Source organism: Prionailurus viverrinus, chromosome A3, assembly GCF_022837055.1.
Source record: "Prionailurus viverrinus isolate Anna chromosome A3, UM_Priviv_1.0, whole genome shotgun sequence".
NCBI lineage: Eukaryota > Metazoa > Chordata > Mammalia > Carnivora > Felidae > Prionailurus > Prionailurus viverrinus.
In genome coordinates, this window is record NC_062563.1 from 55,353,552 (window position 1) to 55,373,332 (window position 19,781).

Here is a 19,781-nt window from a genome sequence, read left to right on the forward strand (position 1 = left end):
TATTTGGTAGCAGTTAATTAAGGGAAAATCGGTATTAAATACCCTGATAGAAGAGAAGCTCTTTGGGGGCGCCTGGGTGGCTCAGTTGGTTGAGCGTCTGACTCTTGATTTCGTCATGATCCCAAGGTCATGGGATCAAGCCCCATGTCAGGCTCTGCACTGAATGTGAAGCTTGCTTGAGATTCTCTCTCTCTCTCTCTCTCTCTGCCCCTCTCCCCCACTTGCTTTCTCCCTCTTTCCGTATTCAAAATTTAAAAAGATAATAATAAAATAAAAAAAGCAGGGAAGCTCTCTGTTTTCTCATTAGCTTATGAGCAACTTACTTTGACTCTCAGGGTCTGTGCTTCACATAATTCTCTGGGAACCCTCAAGAGGACCATCTCAGATCAAGGGTACCTTTCTCTGCTCCTCAACAGTGATGGGTGCTCGTTTTACACCTAAACCCATTGGTTTGACAGAAGTGCTCTCCCGATCCTTAAAATTGCAGTGACTTCTGAGGGAAGATAAGGAACAAGGTGGGAGAGAGATCCACCATCGTGAGAATCCCACTTGGACCCTCTGAGCAGGTGGTCACTACTACTCTAGTCCTGCCGGGAGTAGGTGTCAGTGCCAATGACACCTGTCTCTGGAGAGCCTCCGTCACACCTCGAGCAGATGGGGAGCCCTACCAGTTCTTAGAGTTTCCTCCCATAGATGATTTCTGTCCCAGGCCCGTGGAACTGGAGGAGGTAGAGAGCACACGTGGCAGGTACCTGAACAGCACCATGATCATTCCCTTGAAGGAAATTCACCCCCTTCCTTCACCGGCTCGACAACATTGGAAAGGTCTCTGGAGAAGCGGCTGGTGCCGTCTGCATCCTTTCCCTCACACCATCTGTGCTTTGTCCGAACCCACGTGGAACCACTTTTTGATTTAGACTGGGAGTTTGTTGTTTCCTAACTTGGATGGCTTTTCTCTAACTTTCTAACTTTTGGGGAACGCTCATGTGAACCCTCTTTTCTCATTAACATTCCTGGGCCCTGGTTTCCTCCGTCCGTAAAATGAGGCCGTTGTCGTAGATCCTCTCAAGATGTGTTTCCACCTTTCAAAATTGTACAGTTTATCGTTCTGTCTCCTTTCATTATTCTTATTTCAAGCCCTCACATCCTTACTCTTACATTTTTGTGAGAAGAATAGGCAGGCCGCCTCTGGTTCCGCAAGTACACGGCGATGTTTATTGGAAAAATATACATGTTGGACACACAGCTCCCAATCATGATGATATATATAAACAATTGCCACTTTCAAGAGCCAGTAGCTAAGGAATTACAGGAAAGCATTGAATCTTCAGCCAACATAGCTGCCGCAACCCGAGATGGCCTGAGCACAAAGGATATTTATACATTGGGGTTCAGAAGAATAATTCAAGTGCACAAGAGCTTCGTACTGTAATGTTATCACAAGACTATCCAGACAATGTTTTCTTTAACTCCGGGAAGAGCCGTTTAGAAGGCTGAATCCTGCCACAGGTGTCCAGCTGCGCGTTTAACGCTCTTGGAAAAACATTGCTCTATAAACACAGAAATAACCAAGTACGGGTGCTTGAAGGAGGCTTAGTTCTTTGCTTATTGTTGTCAGGACCTTGGACATACAAGAGCACAAAATTAATAAACGCTATCAAATTTGCCGTGATCATAAACCAGGCAGCGATATATTTTTTTTTTTTTGCACCACAGGCTATTATTCCCGAATTTCACTCTTAAGATGGTTTGAAAGCCCTGGACATCGATCCCAGTGTAATTAGAGTTCGCGAAACATGGCTCAGAGTTACAGTCGTCAGTCTCCCTGCTTAACAATTTGTAAAACTGTGCACACTGAGCAAATTACATATTGCCGCTTGAGAAAATACTGAAGAAGACCGAGTCTGTGTTGTTAACGCCCCAGAGGCACGTCTCGTCCCAAGTACACCCATAGTGACTTGTTTTGGGGGGCAGCTCTAACATGTTTGTAGGGGAACAGCACATGAGGTGAGCTGAGAAGCTCGTCCTGCCGTCCTCCTCCCCTCCTCGTCCCCTTCTGCCTGTGCACACTCTATGCTCACCCTGGAAAAAATGCAGAGTGACTGGCACAGAGATGCATTCTTGTTCCTCTCCGAAAGGCGCGAGGTGTTGCCTGGAAAGCCATTGACCGCAGTCACTGCATTTCCCACTGTGTGATAATCTCTGTTCTTGGAAGCCGGCCTTCCCCTTTATCCTGCTGTCTGGATTACCTGGGCCTCGGAAGGGTCATCTTTTCATAGGGAAGAAGTGACTCGTCCCCAGGGACGTATGGCAGTTTCTCTAGTGCAAAGGCAGGTTTTGCTTCCCAATGTCTTTTCAAGGTCAAGGGTAATGCCCCTTTGGCCTCTCAGGTTTACCAACTCCTGAGGCCCCTCCCTCTGGGCACTGGTTTCTTACTCTTCAAATTTATGCATGATAAAGGGGAGCTCATGGAAAATCTTTTTATAGAAATGAACATATTGTTTCTATCTCGGCCTTTCTATTTTGGGGGCAGGGAGAAAGGGAAGATGTGAGGCTGCGTCACACGTTTGAAGCATAGACCCAGCCCTGCCCGGATGCGAGCTCTGTGTCCAAAATTGACAAAGCTTTTTGTGACACAGTCAACGAGAGAGGGGACGTTTAAGGCAGTGAAATGCGTTCAAGCAACAAAACGGCCCCCAAACTAATTTTTTTTTTTTAAGTATTACTGAAAATTCCAACCTTTGAAAGGGTGAGTTCTAGTTCTTTGCCCAGAGGGCATCCCATCCCTTGGCTAAAGATGACAGCAGGAAGGCATCGGGAGTGTGCTCACAGGAACCTGTATTTTCTCTTTCTGATAGGTCGTTGAAAAGCCGGGCGTCATGATGACAGAGCGCTTCGACTGCCACCACTGTGAAGAATCTCTCTTTGGCAAGAAGTACATCCTGAGGGAGGAGAGCCCCTACTGCATTGGGTGCTTTGAGGCTCTCTATGCCAGCACTTGCGAGGAGTGTGGGAAGCCCATCGGCTGTGACTGCAAGGTACCCCTGCTCCCCCTGCCCCGGGCAGCGCCGAGCACTCCTGGATCCCTCTGTGCTCCCCCGAAACCACGGGCCTCTCTGTGTGGTTTGTGCTGGAGCCCGGACCCATGGGGCCGATTGAAATTCCGTCTCTTGAGCCCCCTCTGATGGGCTTGTCCGCCCCAAGAAGCCTCTCCGAGCCTCCTCCCTCTGGCTGGTCTGTGCCCACTCCTAATTCCATAGCACTGGTTGGTGCATTTCCGGGACATTTATGCTGAGGCTCCTGAGCACACCTCTTGCATTCTGGCTGGTGGTGTCCTGATCTAACCACCCCCCTCCCCCCACCTCCCAGCACTGTCACTGTCTGGAAGGCAGCGCTCTCTTACTCATGTTTGTCCCGTGCTGACTCAGAAGCAGTCGGTGCTGCTCAGTAAATATTTGATGAATGCATGTGCACATGAGTGAATTGGAGCTGATTCCCAGATAAATGGGCACATAAAGCACTACATTCATTGGACCATTAGGGGCTCTTTTCTTCCTAGTGGGAGAAGAGCAGGATTTGTACCACTTCTTTCTCCAGGGAAAAAGCTCACGCCTAAGGAATTACCAGCTTTCCCACTGTGGATGGGAAAGCAGGTTCAACAGAGGTTACCGGTCATTTGTGCTGATTGCGTGGGATTGAGTGTCCAGAACCCTAGCCCGTGCTTCTCAGCATATCTTTAGTCCAACCTGGACCACCCAGAAACGCCCCTGGAGGTCCACCCGTGTCTCTAAGACCTCTGATATCTTCACCTGCTAAACGGTGGCCAAAACGCACTTGACAAGACTTTAAGTGACTGTCATCCTGAGAGTCACAGAATTGGTACAAAATGGGGTCCCTTGGGGCAGCTCCAAAGGAATTCCCAGCTTCGTGGACTTCAAAGCAATTCATGGCATTTTGGTGTCTCTATTCTGCTCTCTTCCCTTATACACTTTAGGGAATTTGGCACTCTCCTCTGTAGTCATGAATATCGATACGTAGCTGCTGCCTCATTAGGTTAGGCAGTATCTGCAGCTGGACGGTTCTAACACAGTCCGTGTTTCATATGTTTCTTTTGTTTTAAGTTTTTATTTCTTTATTTTGAGAAAGAGAGAGCACGTGAGCACGAGTGGGGGAGGGACAGAAAGAGAGGGGGAGAGAGAATCCCAAGCAGGCTGCGCACCATCAGCACGGAGCCCAGTGCGGGGCTTGACGCGGGGCTCGAAACCACGAACCTCGAGATCGTGACCTGAGCCGAAATCGAGAGTCGGCTGCTTAACAGACCCCCCCCTCCCCAGGTGCCCCTGTTCCTTACATTTCTTCCCTTGATTACATCATTCCTAGGAAAGGCAGGAAGCAGACCGCTGCACCATCACTTTCTGTTGCTGGGTATTTGGTGATAACAGTTGGGGAATAACTTCCATTGTGTATGGAGCGAAGCCTTCGCCCCGAGCGGGCCCAGTGGGCAGCCTGGGCCACGTGAAACCAGGCCACAGCCATGTATCTTTTGGCTACAGAACAGGCAAGGCCTGCCAAGAGTGAAAGAAACCAAACTCAGCAGTAGTCCTGTGTAAACTTCCCAACGTGCAGGGAGGCGGGGCTGCTGCGAGCAGAGAAAAGTGGCTGATCTTGCTAGTCCCAAAGGCTAGACGCCGTCCTGTCTCTAATGTCAACTGATGTAGGTCTCACGGTCCCTAGTGGGTTCTTAGAGGGCTCTTAGTCCCTGTTCCTCTATTTACTGGGCCAAGCATCAAAGCTCAGACATCAAACGGCCCTGTCCCCGTCCTCACTCTGTGGCTCGCTAGCCGTGTGAGCTTGGGCTGATTACTTGCCCCCTCTGTGCCCGTCTTGCCCTTTATGAATCGCCGATGAAACAGGTGCCAGTTTCATGGGGTTACTGCGGTCTATGGATACGAAGCCTCAGCACGCCAAAGAGCAGCTGATGGTCTTATAAACTCCATCTGACTACTTCCCTATTCTTTCTGCAACATGTTTCTTCCACGCCACCCTTGGAAGCTTCGTACTCTCTCTCTCTTGCTCCATCTCCATTATAGAAACATCACTAAAAATGTCTGGTCTGAGGAAGAACTGAGAGGCAGAAGACAAAAATGATTCTCCTATAAAAATGTAACCTGGGGGGTGCCTGGGTGGCTCGGTCGGTTGAGCGGCCGACTTCGGCTCAGGTCATGATCACGCAGTCCGTGAGTTCGAGCCCCACGTCGGGCTCTGTGCTGACAGCTCAGAGCCTGGAGCCTGTTTCAGATTCTGTGTCTCCCTCTCTCTCTCTCTGACCCTCCCCCGTTCATGCTCTGTCTCTCTCTGTCTCAAAAATAAGTAAACGTTAAAAAAAGTTTTTGTTTTAAATAAATAAAAGTAAAAATGTAACCTGGAAGAGGCTTCAGTAGGTGAGAGGTTCAGCCATTCTTCTGACAAAGAACAACCGTAGTTTAGAGGAAATGTTTTGGATGTTTGGGACTAGTCACCCTTGACTGGCGGCTAAAGGAGAAACTAAGGGCGCTTCCCATTTTTTTCCAATACGATTGAATGGAAAGACCCTTCCAACTGGCTACCCTTCGGCACATACTTGATGAGCAAATAAACAAGAATCCCCCACACGGGGCCAAAATCAACAAGACTGCTGCAAAGCCAGGAGTTAATCACGCTGAACTTTTCAACCCAGATTCATGGTTTACTACACGTGGAGTTGAGCCATGTGGTTTTTCTACATTTTGGAAGAAAAAGAGATTCTTTCCCGAAGTTTGCCTTGGCCGTTTGGGGCTCCTGAATATTTGGAATGGTTTGCTTGACTTTGAGAAGGAATTATGTAGTTGACTTTGTGGAGGAAGCAATGATAGGGAAAACATTCCTGTTATTTGAGGGAGTAAAGCCAAAAATCTTGGCAGGCTTGATCGAGCAATTGAGCCGACAGACCTGGTGACCATTCTCTTTTCTTAAAAGAGCAGGGGCACCATGAGCCCCGCCTACCTCCTTTGAAGGACATGCGTGGGGGTACAGATTTCAGATATTGGCACACCAATGGGACTTAGGCCCATTTTGTGGGTACTGAGTGACTTGTATATGACGTAGATGAGACCACAGCGTCAGGTTTCCATAGTCAGCTCACATACGTGTGAAAACACTTCGGCATGGTTACTCAGCTGTACTTGTTATTTCTGCTTAGTTACTCCGAGGAGATGTGCTCGCAAAGGGTAAAAACCATTCACTTCACGACCAGTGGAATAGTTGAGAACAGGCAATGCAAATAAAATGTCGTGATCCTCTGAATGACCCTGTTCCTGAAATTTTTCTTGGACATCTGTAGTTACTAACAAAAAATGTCTTAGCCTGATTACAGATAGTCTTGGACGGGTCCACTTATGCTCTGGGCTTCAAAAACTCAAGAAACGAAGGACAACGTAGGCAGGGCCCCTGACTTCAGAGATGGCTGCTAGTACCGTGCACTTAACAAAGCAGCGAACAAACTCCGGGCCGTATGCCTGGCTCGGTGTGTTTCTAGAGCACACTTTAAGCTTCCAAGTAATTAGGTGGGAAACATCAAACTGATAATCAGGCCCAAGTCCACCCACCAAACTGTAAGTTTCTCAGCAAACATCTAGAAGTTCTTAAGGAACAGAAAATCGCTGGGATCCTTTGATAGAAAGCAGTCAGGGGACTGAAGGGGGAGACAGAGGCTCTTACCCCTCCAGTGAAATCTAGATTTCTCTGGTACACTTTTAGAAGGCTCCTGACCCTGGCTGGTGTGGGAGGCATGAGATTACATTGGAAACACCTGTCCTGCCCTGGAGCAGGACGCAGGCCTCTCCTGCCCACCTTTCTGGGCCGTCATGGGAAAGGCTACTATTCCAGACACGTTCCAGACACGTCCTCACAGTCCAACTCCCCCACCCGGCACTATTTTTTATTTGTTGAGGTGACTTTTAAGTGCTTAGTGAGTGAATCATCTTTTTAGAGTTTCCGTGTAGTTTGTTCACAGGGTTTGTAATGGGCACTGAAAATATGTCTATTTGTTTAGACATCCTCCTGTAAGAGAAAACTGTGTCTCTAAGGGGAAGTGAGTGCCGATCCACTCACTACGCAGGATCACTAGACGCGGGAATGAGGCTAGCCATGTGGGTAACACGGGGCCCTGGAAAACCAAAGGGGCACCTGCAAGGCACGCCACCAAAGGCACAGGACATTTGGCAGTGAGTCGGCCCCCACCAGGGTGGGCCTCGAGCCAGACTTGCTGAGACGTGGGTAAGTTATGCCGCCTACAGGGCTCTGTTTCCACGTCTGAAGACAGGGCTGCCGGCCTGGCGACTGTCACGGGAATTTAGTTACCGTAGTTGGGACACCTGATATAGGGCCATGTAGATCGAGTGCTGTCCTTTCTGCCATCATCCGTTCTTCAGGACTTTTGTTCTTAAGTATTGGAAGGAACATCCAGTTGGAAACAGGATGCCCCGACAGTCTCAAAGCATAGAATGCCTTTTCAAAGTGCGGAGTGTGAAGGGTTGTGAGCACCCACTTACCACATGAAATCTGGTGGATTTGAGGAGCGGTGGCTTTGGGAGATCTTCATCTGAACCAGTCCCGGCGCCAGCCCCTGCTGCCCAGGGTCACCTCCAGTCAGCCGAGGGGACGAGGGCCCCTCTTGGCCACCTGGTCGTCCCCCTGGCTCAGCTGGCATCTCAACAAGGCACGTTCGGCGTCACACGAGAAGCACTTCCCATATCGGCAATGTTTCTGAGATGGAAAAATATAAAATCTGAAAGGAAGTGTTGGGTCCTAATCTCACATTGTTTATCAACACATTACTGCAATTGATGACATTTCTGTGAGCACAAGGTTAGCCATGGTATTTTTCCTGGGACGTGTAAAAGATTCTTTCTTTCTTTCTTCCGGTCTTTCTTTCCTTGTCCTTCTCTCTCTCTAGAGGACTTTAAAACCAGCATATTTCTAGGACATTTTGAGCTTCTTGAACGTCAATCAGTGAGTCTATACTTCTTAACCTTGTGCCTCCAGCATCTAAACGGTGTCCTTTGGGGACCACGTGGTGTACTTGATACATAGCAGAATTAAGCTAGATGGACTAGCTCAGTCCTAAGAATGAAAACTCACCATCCGTTTGGAGCTGTGGACGCAAGAAACGAGAAGGGCCTCCAGGTACCAAAGCTTTGAGAGAAGGATTTAGAACACGACATGAAGCTCAGGTCCAGGCACAGGGTTGTGGCCCATTTATAATAGCCTCTTGTACTTCTGGTGGTATTTTCTGGCCCAGCTCTCAGCTCCAGAGGGACTCCTGTGCCTAAACTCCTACCCCACACCGAGAGGTGAAATTTGTCTTGGCCAGAAGCCTCACCGTGCCCTCGGAAGGCAAAGTTGGCAGTGTTCAGTTACCTTCCTCTTGTCATAAAGTCTTTCCTCGCTTCCTATGTATTGTGGGCTTTCTTAAGAAGTGAGTCCAAGAGGAAGCCGTGACATGAATTTATTAGCTTAACTCAGACTTCCAAAGAGAACACAAGCCAAGAGCCCAGGAAAGAGAATTACAGGGAAACCCGATAGCCTAATGACTTAGATAAGGGTTTCCATGCAGGAGTTTGAAGAAGATGTCGACACAGGCATGTTAGCCGGGGTGGCGCCTGTCTTGCCTTGGGCCGGGGCAGCTCAGAGCAGGTGGCGTGTGAGCTGGGCTTTATAGGGAACAGGGTTCTCCCAGTTGGAGAGGAGGGGCAGGGCCTTGTGAGGCAAGGCGCGGCAAGGGCCAGGGTGCAGAGGTGTGAAAGGTTGGGAGCTGGGCTTTGGAAGGTCAGGAAGTCTTGCACTGATGCGTAAGGTCTGCTAAAGTCACGTGGACGGTACCCCAAATGTGGAGGAACACTTTCTAGTGCCTAACATCTGCCACCGCATAGCTATCATGTTGCACGTGTGTTTTCAGGTTAACCGTAGAAAAACTGGGCTTCTGCGGTGCTTCGGAGCCCCAAGCACATTTAAAGCAGCTTTTCCCACGACTGTCCGTGCACGTTGACCACTCCGCTGCTCTTTCCTCCCATCTGGGTACTCGCTAAGCGGGCTGGGGACCGTGGTGACATCTGGTGGCTTTGCTCTCGCGGTGTCGCCCATAGAGGTCCCTCCCTCAGTGTGTTTGAAGATCGGTCCCCAAAGGCAAGTTTCCTTGAACCCATGTTTCCTTTCCTTTTCATTGCACTAATGAGCTGGGTAGGCGCTGTGTGTGTGCCGTGGATGCCCTGGGCAGGGCAGCCCCCAGCCCCACTGGGCCACCTTCCGGGAAGCAGGCCTGGGATGGCCTCCCTTCTGCCCTCGAGACCTCCCCGGGGCTTCTCTTCTCAGCCAGGCGGTGGGTGATTCACGGAGCACGGAAAACGCTTCCAGCTTTCCCACGACGGCAGTCCTTTCTGAAGTGACTGGCCTGCACAGGGGGCACCTACCTAACATCTGAAAAGGCTTTTCCACCTGCTACGGAATAGTCCAAACCGATCGCTCTAACTGTGGTAAAATACACCTAGCATAAAATACGCCAGCTTCGCCCTGTTGAAGCATGCAGTTCAGTAAGTGCCACGAGGCTTCACGTTGTTGTGCAGCCAGCCTCTGGGACTCTTCATCTTGCAAAACCGAAACTCTGTCCCCGTGCAACACTAACTCCCCGTCCCTCCTCCCCCAGCTCCTGGCAGCCGCCGCTCTAATTTCTCTTCTGCGCATTTGACTCCTAGGTACCTCGTCTCAGCGGAGTCGTACAGGGCTTGTCCTTTCGCGCCTGGCTTATTTCGCTGAGCGTAATGTCCTCAGGGTTCCTCCACGTGATAGCTTGTGTCAAAGTCTCCTTCCTTTTTGAGGCTGGATAATATTCCATCGTATGCATGTACCACATTCCTCTTAGCCGTTGATCTGTTGATGGACACTTGGGTTTCTCCCACCTTTTGGGTGACTGTGGACAATGCTGCTTTGGATGTACCCATGTGTACAAGTTCCTGCTTTCAATTCTTTATGCCAACACTGTTTTCCATAACGACAACAAAAAAGTTAAATGCATGTATTCTGTAGCATTATCACAATGATAGCATGATTTAAAACCTCCCAACTCTTTCAGCGTCTGGGGGGCTCAGTCGGTTGAGCATCCGACTTTGGCTCAGGTCGTGATCTCGCTTTCATGCGTTCGAGCCCCACGTCGGGCTCTGTGCTGACAGCTCAGAACCTGCTTGGGATTCTCTCTCTCCCTCTCTGTGCCCTACCCCAACGCATGCTGTCTTTGTCTCTCTCAAATAAATGAATACAAGCTTTAAAAAAAAAAAAGTATGAGATTACTTAGGATTCCTCAGGTGAGGTCAGGAGCAGCACAGAGACCACACGATGTTTTCTCTTGGATTCATTTCTCCTTTTCAGCCTTTGCTAGAAAGCGTGGATTCTGCCTTCTTAGTAACTCCTGCCATCTGTTCCCGACTGTGTGCCCCACTCTCGTGCACAGCCTCAGCCGGCCTGATTCTCTGCGGTGCCTTCTGTGAGGTCTCCTTCCTGTCCCCCCGTACGTCCCCCACCACATGTCCCACATCGTCTTAGCCTTTCACGCCCCTGTTTAAACAGCTCATGCCCCCTCCACTGCCTTCAGGGTAATCTTAACTTCTGTGCAGACATTAAAGGACCCTCCTGTCCCGACCTGGATTTGAACCTTCCTGCCTGGTGCCCTGGGCTGTCCCTCCAGCCAAGGACCCCTCTCACTCACACCTCAGCTGTGCTCATGCTCTGTCTCTGCCCAGAAGTCCTTCTCCGACCCCCTTTGCCCACCTTCCTTCTGTCCGTGGGTCGTCCACACTCAGCCCGTGCCACCTGTTCCAGAACTCTCTCCCAACCTGCTTCCCACCAAGTGACACCAGAGCCCTGTCCTCGTGGCTGTCTTTCTGAAGTTCCCTACATCCAGGCTTCTCTGTCCAGCCAGGTGTCCCAGTGACCCTGCTGTCGCACTTGGTTTTGCTGGGTTCCCTCAGAGCTGAGGGCTGCGCTCTGTTTCTCTCACCAGCTGCCAGTGAGAAGCAGTGACGAGTCGCATGTTTTGTGTTTCACTTTCTTACAGACAATACTGAGGGGGAATCCATTTGTTTTGGGGAAGCATCTCTTTCACACACACACACACACACACACACACACACACACACATCTAAATAGTTGCTCTGAAAGCCCAGCCTTCCTCATTTCACCAGCAGGGTCACGATCCAGGAACGCCCACAGGCTTCCGCCCCCGTCTGCCCCCAGGATTTGCACGACTGCCCCGTGCCGTGGGTCAGGCAGAGCAGCCGTGGCCACTCCGGCCCTCTCACTATCTCATGCTCTGGGTCTGCAGGACTTGTCCTACAAGGACCGACACTGGCACGAGGCCTGTTTCCACTGCTCGCGGTGCAAGAGCTCGCTGGTGGACAAGCCCTTCGCTGCCAAGGAGGACCAGCTGCTCTGCATGGACTGCTACTCCCACCAGTACTCGTCCAAGTGCCAGGAATGCAAGGAGACCATCATGCCAGGTCAGGAGCGCGCCCTCCTCCCTCGCCATGCCTCAGAGCAGGCATGCCGTTTTCTGCCCTTCCACTGGCTGAATTTGTCCGAATCTGGTCATTGCAGCAATGGGTATGGTGCCCCGCTGTGCACCAGGCGCTGGGCCGGGGGCCGGGTGCTCGCAAAGCAGTGAGCCCCCTGTCCTCCTGGACTTTGTGTCCTACACACACAGACATTCGTTTTCAACAGACCCAGACTTGACCCCAGCTGGGTCGGGTGTCGGAGGAGTAGTGAGGTGGCTTGTCTGTGATGGGGGAGGTGGGAATGGGTCCCTTGGGGGAAGTTTCTTGGGGCAAGTTGGTCTGTTTTGTTTTGTGGGTCTTTCATTTTTAAAAAACTGAGTGAACACACGGTTTGTGAGTTCGAGCCCCATTGTCAGGCTCTGTGCTGACAGCTCAGAGCCTGGAGCCTGCTTCGGATTCTGTGTCTCCCTCTCTCTGCCTCTCTCTGCCCCTCCCCGCCCCCGCTCACACTCTGCTTTCTGTCTCTCTTGAAAATAAATAAACATTAAAATAATAGTAATAAATAAATAATTAATTAAAAAACACAAAAGACTAAATTGAAGTATACAATTTTTTAAAATATTTTTCTAAGAGAGCACAAGGAGGGGAGAGGCAAAGAGAGAAGGAGACACAGAATCCGAAGCAGGCTCCAGGCTCTGAGCTGTCAGCACAGAGCCTGACGTGGGCCTTTGAACCCACAAACCGTGAGATCGTGACCTGAGCCGAAGTCGGACACTTAACCGACTGAGCCACCGAGGCGCCCCTGAAGTATACAGTTGAATACAATGGGAATTTTCGTAATTTATCAACTGTTGTGATGCCTGAAGTGTTTTATGGTTCGTATTTATAAGCTCGATTCATTTCAACAACAATCACTTAAGAACTTGAGGTTTGGTTTGTTAGTTGAGGTTTTTTAGAGGGACGTCAAATATGTGAAACTTTCAGGTGCAGTTTTGAAGGAGTCCAGACCGTAATAAATAGAAGAAAGCACCAAGTCCCCTTCAAAGTGATTTTTAAAACCCGCTGTATTCATGAACACCAGACAAGACGTGCGAAACGAATGGAGCTTGAGAGTTTCGGGCTGGTTGCATCAGGAGGTTGACGTTAATTTAAATACAATTTTTTTTAGTGTTTATTTATTTTAGAGACAGAAAGACAGAGCATAAGCACGGGAGGGGCAGAGAGAGCCAGAGACAGAATCTGAAACAGGCTCCAGGCTCTAAGCTGTCAGCACAGAGCCCAACGTGGGGCTCGAACCCACAAACCGTGAGATCATGACCTGAGCTGAAGTCAGACATTTAACCGACTGAGCCACCCAGGTGCCTGTAAGTTTTAAAGCCCAGGGTGGCCTGCTGAGTCACAGTATTTCACACAGCAGCTGGATTCCTGCTGACATGTAATGGGAATTAGGGTTCCCGAGGTCATTTAGAGCCAGACTCTTTAGCAGAAAACTGCTTGCCATGCCCCAGAGTTTTCTTTTTATTTTTGGTTTGCTTTGTTTGTGGCAGTGAAGAGATACTGAAGAGTTTTGAGCCGGAGACTGATGGGCAGGAAGTATAATTTTAGGAAGATATATTGGATAAGAAATAAAAGGCGAGGGCACGAGATGGTTTCTCCTGGCTACTACATTTCTCTGGCTAATACATCTCCAAGATAACTGACTCCATGCTCTCACAAGGAACAAAACCCCCAGAGCCAGGCCTCTTACAGAGATGGGTCCATGCCGCAGCTGTGAGGCAAGGGCCCAACGTGGGGGCCATGGAATGAAAACCAAAGCCCACGTACAGCAGAGCTGACCTGAGGTCACGGGTATGGACGATCACGGACTTCCTTCCGCTTTGGCAATCGTGGTTAATTCAGAAGGTAGAGTCACAGAGGACACACAGGATGAACCTTCACAGAACGGAGGTGCTCACAGCCTCCCCAGAAGGAGAGCAAAACAGACGTGTTGGGATCATGTCCAAATCAACTAGGTTTAGTCCAAGCTCTAGCAGGCCTGAGGGTCTTTGCTTTGCTGCACAGTAGCGGTGTGGTCTTAGCCACTTGGAGCTGGGGGAGCCTTGGTCTCCCCGCCCCCGCCTGCACTTTAAATTCAAAACCAGACCTGCAGATGCTGTTTTATGCCACCACCGTATGTCTGTCCCGGCTTCCCCCTCACTTCGGCGCTCCTTCCCTGAACCATCGGTTCTCAGGGAAAACCTAGAAACCAACAGGTTTGGTTGGCTGTTCGCTGGCTTTGACTTTCCACTGATCATTGCCCCTCACGGAGACTTCATTAGAGAAGCCTGGCTCCTACCCGCTATGGTGGACCCAGAGCAGAGGAGTCAGGAAGGGGCCCCGGGGATGTCGCATGTGAGTACTCTTGAAGGATGAGCTGAGTTTCACTCCTGGAGAAGTCAGAAAAGGGCACTTCTGGCAGAGGAAGTGGACGCAGCACCAACGTCAGAGTGTCTGGAAAAAGCTTGGTTGAAAGGTGGCGGGGGAGGGGGGGAGTGGTAAGGGAAGAGGGGAGGGGAGGGAGAGGGAAAAGGAGATAAAGAAAAGAAAGGAAAAGGAAAGGAAAGAGAAAAGAAAGAAAAAAGAAAAGGAAAGGGAAAAGAAACAGAAGAAAAGCGCTAGATCATAGCACGACCTTCCTTGCTTTGGTTCCATTTTTTAAAGGGCTACCAAATCAAGATGACTAGGAGTACAGATCATCAGCGTAGCTTTTGCAACGACCTTAGATACACAGAACAAGAGGCGGGTACTAACTGACAAACCCGCCCACTGGCCACAACCCTGACAAAAGCCAACCTCCCAAAGTAGTCAGGAAACTAGAGTCCGTCACAAACCACAGCGAGCCTCTGTTCGCAGAGGATTCTGCAGAATCCTCTGAGCAGCCTCTCAACTGTTGCCAACCCTTCACCACGTTTCTGGTTCCTCACTTGTTTATTTGAATCAGGAAAACAACAACAACAACGAACAAACACCCCTTGGTCAAGACCAAGACCGTGTACTTGGCATCTGCCGGAGAAGCTGGGCATTGTTAGAAAGAAGGAAGTTTGCTGCCATCTGCTGGCCATGTTGTACAACAAGCTATGCAGGTGTGACTGCAGTAAATAATTGGTACCTCTCGGATGCGCACCCACCATCCGGATTGGGCCGCGAGTGCCCACCAGCTTCCCGCCTAGAGACAAGACAATTCCCTGAGGCCGGTGTTGATATAAGATGGTTATTCTGGAACACGCCGAGAATGCACTTACACGGTCTTGCTTGTGGTCTTTAGTGATCATCTGACTGCCATGTATTCATTGATAAAAAATCCTTTGGTATTTTAGCTGTTTAACCAGAGGGAAGGTCAGAGATTAAAGGAGCAAGTGGCAGGGGCACCTGAGTGGGTCAGTCGGCTGAGCTTTGGCTCAGGTCATGGTCTCTCAGTTCGTGGGCTTGAGCCCCCTATTGGGCTCTGTGCTGACAGCACTCTGCTCCTCTCCAGCTTACACACACGCTCTCTCTCTTTCTCTCTCTCAAAACTTAAAAACATTTTTAAAAAACATTTAAAAAAAGAGCAAGTGGCAAAAATATACGTGGAAAAATAAGCCCCTGGAGACAAGGAAAATCATTCCAGATTTATATCCTAATTCTTCTATTTTTACCTGAAATTCAGTCACTGAATGTAATTTTCCTTGTTTCAGAGTTCATCACCCTGTGATTGGATTCCATAGCTTTGAAGATCATTATGTACCCCTCCGTGAATTCCCTCACACACATCCCCACCTTCCAGCGCCTATACTTACCCTGAATATTTTATATAGTCTGTGGGAGTTAGTGCCCAAATGTCCTGTCTGGGAAGTACAGGAAGCTGAGACAGTGACCCAAAAATGACACCTAATAAAATAATCTTGCAACGGTTTTCTGCATATATCCTAATTCCTGGAGATACGGACATCTCTTTGTCAACCTTGGAAGCAACCGAAACACAAACCCTTAGCCTGTCATCTCGCCCATATTATCTTTGGACTTAGGCTAAAGGCGAGTTTCTAGATGCCCGAGTTACGCTGCCTGCCTGATGCCAGCATGCGGCCATCCTGGTTCAAAGCTGGCAGTCCTGCTCCCAGCGTAACCACCCCCGGCCCCCGCCATGCTCTGATCCCACGTTGAAGTGCAACTTATGCGCCCTTCCTTCTACAACTGGAGACTTTCAGTGAGCCCACGGGTTGGCCAACAGGTTACCAGAATGAATCAAATACTTGGGGCCTTGAAGCCCACACTTTGTCACAGCTCCTTTCTGCCATTGTAGGATGAAGCATCCGTAGACCATTGAAATAAATGAATGGGTGTGGCTGTGCTCCAGTAAACCTTCAATTGTTAAATGGGGGTGGATGAGACTGTGCGCGCAGGCCCTAGGTAGCGCACTGGCTCCGGGCGCTAGCTCCGATATTTGGAGCCCTTTTCTTGTTTTTCACCCCCTACCCTCCTGTCCCCCCAAAACTTACCCTTCTGCTGCATGCAAAGGGCTCTTGCATACATTCTGTCTTGAATCATCTCTTTCTGTAAACACATGCCCTTTTATTTTCTGGGAAAAGTACGGGGAAACATCAGTCAACAAATACCGAACACTGGCTATGAATCTCGCTTGGTGGTGTGGTGGGGGGGGGGGGGGGGGGGGCGGGGAACCAAACAGCATTTCCGTTCTCTAGACTTCTTTTTTTTTTTTAAATTTTTTTTTTCAACGTTTTATTTTATTTTTGGGACAGAGAGAGACAGAGCATGAACGGGGGAGGGGCAGAGAGAGAGGGACACACAGAATCGGAAACAGGCTCCAGGCTCCGAGCCATCAGCCCAGAGCCCGACGCGGGGCTCGAACTCACAGACCGCGAGATCGTGACCTGGCTGAAGTCGGACGCTTAACTGACTGCGCCACCCAGGCGCCCCTAGACTTCTTAATCTACTTGAAGAAATCACGTAAACCTATCAAATGATAACAGCCATTCGAAAGGAAATGGGATGTCACAAGATAAGATCAGAAAATCTCGAAATGGAACGCATGAGTGTTACGTTTGGCTTTTAATGATAGCGCTCAGTGCAGTGCATAAAACCGCTACGACACATCACAGCTTGGTTTATTTACACAGCAGGTCACATAAAGTGAGCGATGGGGAGGCTCCTCACTGAATCAGGCTTGAGACTCTAGGTTCATTTACACCCCACCAATTTCCATCCCGTTGGAGAGCCGAAGGGTGTTCGTTCACGGGCCCCCGGGCTCTGGGAATCTCACTCCATCCAGGATTGGTCTGAGCTATGCCAGATTTCTCTTTCTGTTATGCAGTGCTGAGAGACGGAGACAAATACTTGTTCCAGTTAATGTTCATAACCACCCTGCTGGACAAATAAATCCCAAGTATGCACAGAGACTGTTCTAGAAGTGGGGTGTATGGCAGTGAACCAAAAGACAAAGTCCCCGCCCTCTCCAAAACATTCCCACTTAAGAGGCGAGCCTCTGAGAGCTGAAGTGACTTCCTACAGCCCCAAAGCCAGATGGTGGCAGGTTCTCAATGCAGATCGTAGGGGCCCCGAGCCGGTCGTGTTGTCAACTCTGCTCTTTGCTGCTTCTTCTGGACTCTCATGACAGGTACCCGCAAGATGGAGTACAAGGACAGCAGCTGGCACGAGACCTGCTTCATCTGCCATCGCTGCCAGCAGCCAATTGGCACCAAGAGCTTCATCCCTAAGGACAACCAGAACTTCTGTGTGCCCTGCTACGAGAAACAGTATGCCTTGCAGTGTGTTCAGTGTAAAAAGGTATCTGTCATGCTCCCTCGGACCTTGCGCGCTCCATTCGGTCTGCCCCCACGGCCCCTGGCTGGGAGTCCTCCCTCCCCGGACAGACAGACACCTGTAAGACTGGAATGGCACAAGAGTCTTGCAAAATCCTCACGATTTTGTCAACCTTGGAAATGCATGTGCATTTTACCTGCTGGACGGACCCCCGTCCCGGTCCTTCTTTCAAAGACATGAGCGCCCCTGTGACCTGAGAGAAAAATCCTGGTCGCCTCCCTCCGACAGCATTGTCCAAGATTTGCCCCCGTTTATGGCTTCATGTTAAAGGGGAGGAAAACTTACTGTCCCAGAGCTGTCCTGATATGCTCGCTTTCCACCAGTAGACAAGAAACCAGCTGCTAATAACCCTAGTGGGAGGGAGGGAGGGATGTGAGAAACGGAGGAAAGTTGTGCCCTGAGCGCTTGCAGACCCTCTTTGGCTCCGGCCCCTTTACCAACTCTGCTGTTGGGCCTTTGGGGGCCCAGCCTGGTCTCCGCCTGCAGCACTTTTCAAAGGGCGCAGTATTTCTAACTCCCTTTCAGCCTTTCTTTCTCATTTCCTAAGGTCTTATTTCTGTCCTGGATTTTTTTTTTTTTTTTAATTACCACTTTAAATTCCACGTCTCCGGATTTCCGCTCTTCTGGTTATACTATTTATCTACTGTTTATTCCTTCCTCCTTAGCTGGAACTCTCATTCCCGTGTTTATTTCAGGAAGCTGCTTCTCCGCTCTCTCCCTTTTTTGTTTGGTTTGCTCTTTCCCACCAAGAGCGAAGGAAAGTTCATGTGATTTGCTTTTCTTCCCCTCTTTTCCTCCCAACCTTCATCGCCGCGTTTGGTTGCGGAAGTGATGGTAACACATCCTCTGGGCAGCACGGCCCTGTGTGTGTTCATCAGGACACATGACAGCATTCATGCCAGAAACATCCATCACTCCTGTAGTGAAGTAGGCACCCCAGGCTACCAGGGCCCGGGGGGGGGGGTGGAGATGCAGTCCAACGGCAAATATTCGAGTACTTACTGCCAAGTGGGCTTTGGAGGAGAACAGAGTTTAACAGAGTGTGTACTGGGAGGACGTGAGCTAGCCTGAGGGGTGGGAGCCAGGCTGGTGTTGAGGGAGGGGCGCTCTGAGAGAGTGACCCTGTGCTGAGCATGTCAGAGCTAGCCGCGTGGGGATGTGGGGTGGGGGCATGGGACCTGGAGTCCAGGCGCAGAGAGGAGAAGGATGTGTGTTTCATCCTGAGCAAACCTCTTACATACACACATGCCTTCTGCATTCACATAGATACCTTGCAACAGAGTATACTTTGCATAGGTCCTGTTCCAACGATGAAATTTAAAAAAAAAATTTTTTTTTAATGTTTATTTATTTTTGAGAGAGAGAGACGGAGCACGAGTGGGAGAGGGACAGAGAGAGAGGGAGACACAGAATCCAAAGTAGGCTCCAGGCTCTGAGCTGTCAGCACAGAGCCCTATGTGGGGCTCAAATCCACAAACCGTGAGATCATGACCTGAGCCAAAGTCAGACTCTTAACTGACTGAGCCACCCAGGTGCCCCCCAGCGGTGAAATTTATAGGAAGATCAGTAATGCTTTATAGTTTAATGAAAAGATATGATAAAGGGAGTCCTAAACACTGGCACCTGCTTTGTCTTTAACTAGCTATGAATTCTCAGGCAAGTGGCTTAATTTCTCCAGGTCTCAGTTTTGTTCATCTGTAAAATGAAAATGATATCTGTATTATTTCAAGGTCTTTATATAGTTGAGCCTTGAACAACACGGGATTAGGGGTACCAACCCCCCTGTGCAAGTTGAAAATCCACATAAAACTTTTGACTCCCCAAAAACTTACCTACTAATAGCCTGAGGTTGACCAGAAGCCTTACTGATGACCTAAATCCTCAATTAACACGTATGTTGTATGTTATATGGATTGTATACTATGTTATTACAAGAAAGTAAGCTAGAGCAAAGACCATGTTATTCAGAAAATTCTAAGGGAAAATACATTGATAGTACCGTACCGTGTTTATCGAAAGAGATCCACGTAGACGTGGACCCGCGCAGTTCAAACCCGCTGCTCGAGGACAAGACTGTCCTGACTGTAAGGACGAGAGGCGGCAGTGGATGATGGGGCTGCGTTACGGAAACAAGATGCATGAACCTGCCGAGGGCAGGTGTCTCCACTCCATTCTCCATGGTTCTGTGGAGCTGAGACCCGCCCGTCCCTCGTCCACTGTTGAAATAAATATGAAAAGCAACAACATGAAAAGAAAAACACTGAGTAAAATTGAGGTGTTGATGACCAGTTCTATCACATGTGGCTTCTCACTGCATTCTAAGCAGCAGGACGGCGTGAGAAGGCAGGCCCTGGGCGCGTTGTCCCC

General features: G+C 49.6%; 1 protein-coding gene across 3 annotated transcripts in view; it reads left to right on the forward strand.

The window, feature by feature from the left end:
* Positions 1-19,781, forward strand: part of FHL2 (four and a half LIM domains 2) — a 35,755-nt gene that overhangs the window by 10,086 nt on the left and 5,888 nt on the right. For all 3 annotated transcript variants that reach the window (XM_047853984.1, XM_047853983.1, XM_047853985.1), the window contains exons 2-4: positions 2,859-3,038; positions 11,390-11,564; positions 17,209-17,378. In XM_047853984.1, coding sequence (XP_047709940.1) covers positions 2,880-3,038; positions 11,390-11,564; positions 17,209-17,378 — 504 coding nt within the window. In that variant the 5' untranslated portion in view covers positions 2,859-2,879. The remainder of the gene's footprint in view (positions 1-2,858; positions 3,039-11,389; positions 11,565-17,208; positions 17,379-19,781) is intronic.